Source organism: Vigna radiata, chromosome 7 (genome assembly GCF_000741045.1).
Source record: "Vigna radiata var. radiata cultivar VC1973A chromosome 7, Vradiata_ver6, whole genome shotgun sequence".
NCBI lineage: Eukaryota > Viridiplantae > Streptophyta > Magnoliopsida > Fabales > Fabaceae > Vigna > Vigna radiata.
In genome coordinates this window covers 27,840,959-27,850,342 of record NC_028357.1, presented here as the reverse complement: position 1 = coordinate 27,850,342, position 9,384 = coordinate 27,840,959, and the positions used below count along the sequence as shown (strand labels likewise).

Here is a 9,384-nt window from a genome sequence, read left to right as displayed (position 1 = left end):
AGTTTTTGTAGAATCTTGGTTTGGTTATAGGTTTGATTGAAGTCGAAAATGAAAAGAAAACATGATTTTAGAAATATGTGTTTGAACCTTTAAATTTCTTTACAAGGGAACATGATCTATATAAGTTAACCTTTATATGTACAATATTACAAGGAAAAGTAAATCATACACTTATTTCCATTTTGAGAGTAGCTTGCATGAGTTATTTAATATTAGATAAAATTATAGTGGAATCTTTTGAATAGAAAAGATAAAAATGTATTATAAGAAAAAAGAAAAAGAAAGGTAAAAAAAAAAAAATGAGAAAGAAAGAAGAGTGTAGTAGTAGTAGAAGAAGAAGAAGAAGAAAGATTAGATAGAGGTAACACGCGCAGTTTGAGGAGAGTGAGGTAGTGTAAGATAGGGTCATAAATACAAGGTACAGCGTAGGAAGGGCATTGGTCGCTTGGAGAACGAAAGAGGCAAAGGTGGCCCTCTTCCCGTACTCTTGGATTGGACTTTTCTGGAAAGAGTTTCCTTTTACTACTATTATTCTCATTTCCTTTTCTGATGCCAAAACCTATCACAAACTCAAACACCCCTTCACTCTTTCTCCTCCTTTCCCTTCTCTTCCACACTCTCAATTAAATACTTATTTCTTTCCCAAACTACCCCTCTCCACCACCCATAATTACTTTCCTTTTTTGTCCTCCCGTCGCACCCCACATGGTAAAACGTAGTCATAATCCTAAAAAGATAAAAACGCTTGGAGGCGTGGATTCAACAAGGGGCTTTGCGACTTGCGAAATCATTAGCGATTACAAGCTAACAAAAGCTATTTTTTAGTAATTATCTTTCTTTAGGACTCCTTCCGCTGTCTATTTCCATTACTGGGTAATTAGGAGCCAGAAAGACACCCCCGGATGCTTTTCGATTTGGTTAACGTGGGAAAGTTGTTTAAGAAAGAGATGGTTCTTTCTTTCCCAATTTTCTCAACACCTATTTATCTCTCTGACCCCTCTCTAATAAATACAGAAAAACAGTAAAAATTAAAAACAAAAGAGAGAGGAAATAATAATAATAATAATAATAATAATAATAAACAAAACAGAAATAGAAATATTTGTTTTTTCGAGAGTGACGAATGACAAGAAAAAGGACAGTCTAGAGATGGAGAGAGAATGAAATTATGAGTCATTGAAAAGAAAAGAGAGAAGCAAGTGGTTAGAGAGAGAGAGAGAAGAAAGGAAGGGTGTTAAGGAGAGGGTGAGATGCTTTCGTCTAAGCTTGCTCAAACTGGCCTCGTCTATGCTGTATTGGGCAGTTGGGGAATACAAAGATCTTTGAACATCTCCTTTACTACATTTTTGCAACACCTACCTCTTTCTCTCTCTCTCTTCACTCGTCCTAGGTTTGATTTTCTTCTCTGAATTCCCAACCTCGCTACCTCCACCACTTCTCCCTTTTTCGCATCTCCATTATTTTATTCTCAAACCGCGACAACACACCCATAACACACAACCAGTTTCAATTTCTTCTGCTCCTGCCAGCCCAAATTAAAATTAAAATATAAGGGCAACACAAAAGGTTTGGTCTTTTCATGTGAGACTCAAGACCACAGACCCGGCTCGCTACTTTCCGTTAATGTTAGAATGTGGGATCTCAATTACTCACCCGATCAGAGGAAGGACGAGGAATCCGAAGGGTGTTCTTCCCTCAAGACTTCCGTCTACGGGGACGATGACAACATCAAAGGCAAAAGGGTTGGATCTGTTTCCAATTCCAGCTCTTCGGCTGTGGTAATCGAGGACGGATCAGAAGAAGAGGAGGAGGAGGACGAGGAGGACGAAGAAGGTGGCAGAAGAAGCATGAAGAAGCGAAGCAGCAAGATTTTCGGGTTCTCTGTGACCGAAGATTGTGAGTCCATGGACAGTGACCACCCACCTGTGACAAGACAGTTTTTTCCGGTGGAGGAGGCTGACGTGGCGGTTGCATCGGGTGGTGGAAGCTCCACCTTCCCCAGAGCTCACTGGGTAGGTGTGAAATTTGTCCAATCAGAAGCACTTGGTGCTGGAAAATCAGTCGAAGTCTCTCAGCCTATGAAGAAGAGTCGCCGAGGACCAAGGTCAAGAAGCTCTCAGTATAGAGGAGTCACCTTTTACAGAAGAACGGGTCGGTGGGAGTCTCATATATGGTTAGTGCTTTCCATTTCAAAAAATAAAAAATAAAAAAATGTGTACCTGAAGTTCTAAAAAAATTGGCCTTTTCTCAGCATCAAAATTTGATTCTTTTCGGTTCTGTTTGTGTCCGTGGTATTGCAGGGATTGTGGAAAACAAGTGTATCTAGGTAAGCATAACGATAACAATGATTGTGTGTGTGTGTGTGTGGAGTGTGGCAGTTATTTTCCCTAAATCTTGTTTTAAGCGGCTAAAACGTTTTTTTTTTTTTTTTCTTCTTTTGTGTTTTTTGTCTCGGCTATGATATGGTAGAGACAAGAGTGAGTGTGTTGTGTGTGTGTGGGGGGAAATTTTATTGTGGTGACTGACTTGATGGTTTTGTCTGGGTAAATTTGTCTAGGTGGATTTGACACAGCACATGCGGCTGCTCGGTGAGCCCTTGCCCCCTCCTCTAGTTTACCAAGCTTGTAATATAACTTTTTCTATGTCTTGAACCGAATCAAATATAAATCACATTTCGTTGTGGAAAATGTGAGCCTCAAAGAAAAACCTCTATTTTGTCTCTCTTTGCAGGGCCTATGATCGTGCGGCCATCAAGTTCCGAGGAGTGGAGGCCGACATAAACTTCAATATTGAAGATTATGAAGACGACCTGAAGCAGGTGATCCGTTTGAAAATTTTATTTTATTCCGTATCTTATCTTCTTCAACAATCATTCTCATAGAATACACCTTATCTCCTGCTGCTGCTGCGGTTACTGTTATTTCTCCCATCTCGAATTATTCTCGTGATTTGGTCGTATTCGATGTTAATAGATGAGCAATCTTACCAAGGAAGAGTTCGTCCACGTGCTTCGCCGACAAAGCACTGGATTTCCGAGGGGAAGCTCCAAATATAGAGGTGTAACTTTGCACAAGTGTGGAAGATGGGAAGCTCGAATGGGTCAATTTTTAGGGAAAAAGTATTCCTTCTTTTCTTTTCTTTTTCTTTTTCTTTTTCTCCTTTTTCTTTTTCTAGATTTTCTCATTCTTCATTCATGCTAAACAATCCAAGTTTCATATCTTCCTCATCACATCACTAAGATTAACTCATTTGATTCATTAGGTACGTTTATTTGGGTCTCTTTGACACCGAGATTGAAGCTGCAAAGTAAACTACTATCTTGTTTTGCTCACTCACGTCGTTATTAATTGTTTTCCTTTCCTCCTTCCATTTACTAGATTGCCCATCTTCTAGCGAAGAATATTAAACTATTAATCATGATTAGGGTTTTAATTTAATCGCACATTGTTACTATATATATGTATATATAGGGCTTATGACAAAGCAGCCATAAAATGCAATGGGAAAGAGGCCGTAACCAATTTTGATCCCAGCATATATGAGAACGAGCTTAACTCCGGTAAGTAATGGACTAAAGATTTATTTTTCCGATAATGGTGTTAATGTTTTATTAATGAAACGTATGTATGAATGAATGAATATGAAGGAGCAGAATCGACAGGTAACGGTGGAGATCACAATCTGGATTTAAGTTTGGGAAGTTCAAGTTCAAAGGGTGGGGGTAACCAAGCGTTGGGGAATCATCATCATCATAATCATCATCATCATGAACAACAGGTGGGAGGTGAATCAAATTGGAGAAATGGGGGAAGCAAAACGAAGGTTGGTTGAAGGTTGTTATTATTAAATTTAGTTATGGTGGAATGGTTGGTTATTGATATGTGTGTTAATATATATGGTTAAGCTGGTGAATATACTGCCAAAACCATGTAATAGAGGGAACAAGGACACACAGGGAAGGGATGTGCACGGGGAGAGTGAAGCATTGAGGATGCTAAGTCAAACACACCTTCATTGTCCAGCTTCCAGTGAAATGCAAAGATATGGTCCCTACAGGTCTTCCGGAGGAGAGTCTCAAATGCATCAAAATTTTGCTCCCATTCACCACCCACCAAATTTTCATGTGGGTATCTATCTCTTCAATTAATTTATTTTAGCTCATACATTAAATAGAGATCAGAAAATATAGAAACACGAGCCCCCACTATTATTACCATTGAGACACATTTTTAGTATTGGAGTTGTCAGCCCATTTATTTATTTATTTATTTATTTATTTATATTTATTTATTAAATGTAGTTTCCCAGCAGCAGCAGCAGCAGCATTGGAGGCCGTATTGGAAGTGATCTTTCATTGTCAATGGCCGATCAACAACAGTGGCAATCCGGGCCTCCACATTATTTAGCAACTGCTGCAGCATCATCAGGATTCCCACAACAGATAAGACCCTCTTCTCAAGGTTGGCTGCAGAAAAATGGGTTCCACACTCTCATGAGACCCTCATGACCCTATATAGAAATTTTCTGCCCACCCAGTTTCATTCAAATGATCATAATCTGCTCCCTAAGAATATCATCATCCCCAAAAAAAAAATATTATTTTCTTTTCTTAGCATGTAAAAATGGTTGCGGTGTTAGGCCGTGTCCATGTCCAACCCAGCAACCTCCTTTAGGAAGACCATAACTTGTTAACTGTTGAGGTGAAAAGAAAGGATGAAAGAAAAAAAAAAAAAAAAAAAAAAAAGAATCCAAATTGGGTACTTATTACTGGTCTTGGTCTGGGTCAGTCAAACTAACAAACGGACGAAATCTTTAACTAGATATTCTGGGCTCTGACTAAAATTTTATGATCTTGTATAACTCTGATTTATTGCTTTTCTGCGTTGTGGTATTTATGACAGCACCTATTCGTTTCTTAATTTGGGATGTATTGCTATCACCTACACATGGTTGTCAATTTGTTCCTTATTTCTCTTTGGATTGGGATTGGTCTTAAAAACTTTTCCAAGGAAAGATGCTAGCTTTGGTGGCTTAGAAGGGCAATGGGGGGTTGTTTAGCTTGACAAAAAACGTTGAGACAAATCTAGGTAAAGCTTAAACGAGCAAAAAAAGTTGAAGAAAATAATATTAGGAATGAGGAATTTTTATATATTGAGAGGAGGAGTAGGGTGGGAAAAAATCAGAGATACAAAATGGTTTATTTTCTGGTGTCTTGGAAATATCATCGGATGGTGATGAATAGTCTCCATCAACGGTGTCCTTTGAATCAGTTCTCTCGGCCAAAAGCAGTCAGACAATGCCATTATTATGAGAGGGACCTATCATTGTTCGTCTAAAGCTCCAAAAGGACACTGATACATGGAGTGAGAGAGAGAAAAAGAAGCCACCAAAAGGGCATAATGGCCAAGGGGTTTTGAGAGGGTTTAACACTTTATTAACCATTATCACTTTTAACCTTTACGACAAAAAAAAACTAAAGTAAGTGCATAATGACAATGTTAATTAAAACTAAAAACTGCTCTTTCTTTCATCGTATCATATTATTAATATAATATATCGGATGTACTTTTGTCGAGCAGAGGCCTCATTGGTTAATAGATTGGTTGGGTTCAACGATTCTAGACATGTGAGTTTGAGAGGGAACAGCTTCTGACTCGTTAATGAATCATACTCAATGTTTTATCATAAACTTTGTTATCTCGTAGGTTGCAAAAATAATAGTCTTCCCACTAAAATAATCATCCATTTGTTCTTTCCACCTTGTGCTTTGGTAAACAATTTAAATATCATTTTAAGCTATACACGTTTTCGTCATCACTACCGTCATCTTAGATATTTTCATCAAAACTATGCTTCAAATACTTTTAATATAAGACCCGAGTTTTAGCTTTCTTGTACTACCACTGGGTCGTACTACCAAAATGGAAAATATAAATTATTAAACTTAATCTCTCTCTGTAAACCACATTATTTTAGCCTACACTATTGATTCATGATATGTTCTTGCATCACACCTCCTTCCTTTCGATCAATTACACAAAAATATAATATACAAATTATCTCATTGTTCGGCTTAAATTTTCTTGGATCAGATTTGTATCAAAGAATAATTCTTTCTCCTTGCTTGAAAATTTGTTTAGAGTTTTAATTTTTGTCTTGGAGTGTTTTTTATAATGCTTTTTTTTTTTGTATAGCATATTATTATTTTATGTTAAGCTAAAACATTATATTATCTAATTTATTCATCCTTTTTTATTCTTCTATTAATCTCTCATTCATTTTTTTTTCTTCAAACAAAATTAAAATTACAAAAAGTATCCTCTATGTGTTAGTATTCAAAACATACAGTGTAACATTTAAAAAATGTATTTAACTATTATAAATGCAGGACTGTGAACTTTCCTTCCTATAATAAATTTACTTAAGTTGGGTAGAGTTTATTCCCATAGGATCTATATATATATATATATATATATATATATATATATATATATATATATATATATATAAAAAGAATTGTAGGGCTACAAATTTCAACTATTCTAAAAACTAAATACATTGCAACTGCATTCAATACTAATACATATATCTCTATATAATATATATATTACATGAAGGGATTTTTTTTTTTACGTTTTTTTTTTCACTTTTATTCTTTAAGTTACTATTTCATTTAAATTTAACTGATTTTTTAAGTTTAATCATTTTTTTAAAATTAACTATTTTTTAAAATTAAATAATTAAAAATAATCTACTAAATAAATAAAAATTATTTACGAAATAGATAAAAATAATCTATAATTAAATTGTAAAAAATATCTATATAGTTATAATTTCATTCTTTTTTGCTATTAAAAAACAAGTGAATACGCATACACATTATTACGCATGTGTTTTAAGTGGTGTATATAAGGGGTATGTTTTTATTTTCTGTAAAATTTGTTAAGTTGAATCCACTTGTGATATGACTTTTGAATTAATATATAGGACCGAAGCCATAATGAATATTATAACAAATAAATAGAATCAATAACTCATTAAAATATGACATTTAAGGTGAGTTTGGAAAAAAATTGTAACCTCTATGCCATATTTACAAGGACAAAGCTGTATGTATTACTTTAGTACATGTACCTCATTCTTGCTTTATTATAGCAGTTTAAAGTTTTTTTATTTAAAGTAAGAAAAATATTTTATTTTTTATTTTTAATCTAATTTTATGCGAGTTATCTTTTACTTTTTTTTTAGTGTAGGTGTATGTATTGTAATTATTTTTTCCCTTTCGATATTAACTAAATTAAGAGAATAGTTAAAAATAAATTTGTTATATAGAAATTAAAAAAATGATAAATAAAAAGAAGAATTTTCTTTATAAATAGAATAATTAAAAGGATGAGATGAAATATATTTGAATGATAAAAGAAAAAAAAAATCCTTGGTATTTTGGTGTTTTAGAATGTGTGAATGGTTTGTAAGTGAGAAATAATATTTGAAGATTAAGAAAGATAAAATAAAGGATGAATGAGGTTTTGAAAGTGAAGAAGGAGTAGCGTTGGTCCAAGCAAGATGAAGGAAGAGTAAGCTAAGAATGAAGAGAGGCAGTGGAGAATAGAAGAAGAAGAAGAAGAAGTTGGTGGTGGTCCAAATGGGCCTTGAAGAAAAAAGAAGAAAAGAAAGGCAGTAAAAAATGGAGTGAGAGTGAGCTTGGTTGCATCCTATAAGTGAGACAGTGGCACAGCAGTGAGAGTCATTTGTGTTACTCTTTTTCTCCCACGTTGATGTTTATTTTCTTAGTAGTTTTACCATAGGAAGTTGAAGGTTTAAGGAAAATACAATGTTAAAAAAAAAAAAAAAAAGTGAAAAGAATAGGGTGGTGGGTGGAGAAAGTGAAAAGAATGGAAAAGTGGGTTGGGTTGAGAGCAGCTTTTTTACCCTTTAAGTTGGGTGTTTCTAAATATGGAATTTCTTGAACGGTTGGAAAAGAATTGGGGTCTACATAGTCGAAAGAAGAAGAAGAAGAAGAAGAAGAAGAAGAAGAAGAAGATGATGAAGATGATGAGTGAGACAGAGAGAGTAAGAGTTGGGTGAGGATTGATTGGTCCTATCACACACATTGTGGTCTCATTTGTTAGATCGCTTTCATCATTCACTCAGACAAACTACTCCTTTGGTTTCCCTTTCTGGGACGCGCTTTCCCCCTTCTCTCTCTCTCTCATTCTTATTTTCACCCTTTCCTTTTCTGGCATCCTTCTGGGTTTCTTATTCTATTCACCTGCATTTCCTCTCTCTTAGATCTAACATTTTTAATTCAACTTTACTATTTTTAGTACACTAACATTCTTTTCTAATCAACAGGAAACAACAAGCTCTTATGCATATCCATGCATGTTCATCATTTAAATAATAAGATTAATTAAGAGATATTTTATTTATTATGAATAATGGTTGTAGGAAAGCCTTGTGGTCCCATCTTCTTCCTTTTCTCAAAAAGAGATAAACTACAAATCAGGATTGATGTGGATGCATCCTCTCTTCCTCGCTAAGTATTAATCATCTTTCGTTTTCTAATGTCCATTCTTTTGTCTTTAACTTTCACCATCTGTAACATCTTTTTGTTCATTTCTGTAGGGACACAACACAATACGTTCCAACTCACTTATTACCTACGCCTCCTCCGCTCCATTATCACTAACACTAACATTATCTTCAAATCATATTTTCTACCAATTCAAACTAAAGGAAAATGTTTTAGATAGACTACACAAAAACTTCTTTATTTTATGTTCACCAAAATTAAAATACATTTATTTTATTGACACTAAATATATTTTCAAACATCAAGTATACTATTATGATTCAAAACGTACTTTTTTAATTGAGCTATAATGATCAGATCACTTGCGCTTTATATTAGACTTTCAAAAGTAAAATACAAGTATAATAAGTGACTATTAAAATTATAGCATATGTTAAAGTATTTTAAAGAATGTTTGTATGCTAAGGTTTTCTTACAGCAAAATTAATTTATTTTAATCAAGTGTTTTCATAACAAAATGTTAAAACAAGAATTTGATTTATTGTTAGATTATGGCATAGAATGACAACAGCCACAAAACACCTTATATATTTATTTTTGTGTAATAGGTTTATGTTTAGACATAAAATTACCTGTTTTTTACGCATTTCTTAGTACAATTCAAATACTATAAATTTTTACTTTTTATTGTTGATAATGTCCTTCCTAATTTATCTTAGGACTTATAAAGATTTTTTATATCAAATATCTCTTGGAAAATGTGTTTATGTTGCTCCATGCCAACAATCTTTCTAAAAAGACTGAAACGATTGAATGACAATAGATATTCAACGATGTATGAAACTATT

General features: G+C 34.0%; 1 protein-coding gene across 4 annotated transcripts; it reads left to right on the top strand.

The window, feature by feature from the left end:
• Nucleotides 1-1,159: 1,159 nt before the first annotated feature.
• LOC106769208 (AP2-like ethylene-responsive transcription factor TOE3) lies at nt 1,160-4,919 on the top strand. 4 transcript variants are annotated; one of them, XM_014654727.2, is made up of 10 exons: nt 1,160-2,173; nt 2,301-2,326; nt 2,558-2,588; nt 2,731-2,818; nt 2,973-3,118; nt 3,262-3,306; nt 3,471-3,559; nt 3,647-3,822; nt 3,905-4,123; nt 4,312-4,488. In XM_014654727.2, the coding sequence occupies exons 1-10, from the start codon at nt 1,632-1,634 to the stop codon at nt 4,345-4,347; spliced, it is 1,398 nt and encodes a 465-aa protein (XP_014510213.1). In that variant the 5' UTR covers nt 1,160-1,631; the 3' UTR covers nt 4,348-4,488. The 4 variants fall into 4 exon arrangements, with proteins under 4 accessions (XP_014510213.1, XP_014510211.1, XP_014510210.1 ...); XM_014654725.2 differs by having other exon boundaries at nt 1,165-2,173; nt 3,662-3,822; nt 4,301-4,919; XM_014654724.2 differs by having other exon boundaries at nt 1,165-2,173; nt 3,653-3,822; nt 4,301-4,919.
• The last annotated feature ends 4,465 nt before the right edge of the window (nt 4,920-9,384 follow it).

Coding starts and splice junctions, on each gene's coding strand:
- LOC106769208 (XM_014654723.2), top strand. CDS start 1,632: ATGTGGGATCTCAATTACTCACCCGATCAGAGGAAGGACGAGGAATCC. Junction 3,119..3,261: donor GGTCAATTTTTAGGGAAAAA/GTATTCCTTCTT, acceptor TTGATTCATTAG/GTACGTTTATTTGGGTCTCT. Junction 4,124..4,300: donor ACCACCCACCAAATTTTCAT/GTGGGTATCTAT, acceptor TATTAAATGTAG/TTTCCCAGCAGCAGCAGCAG.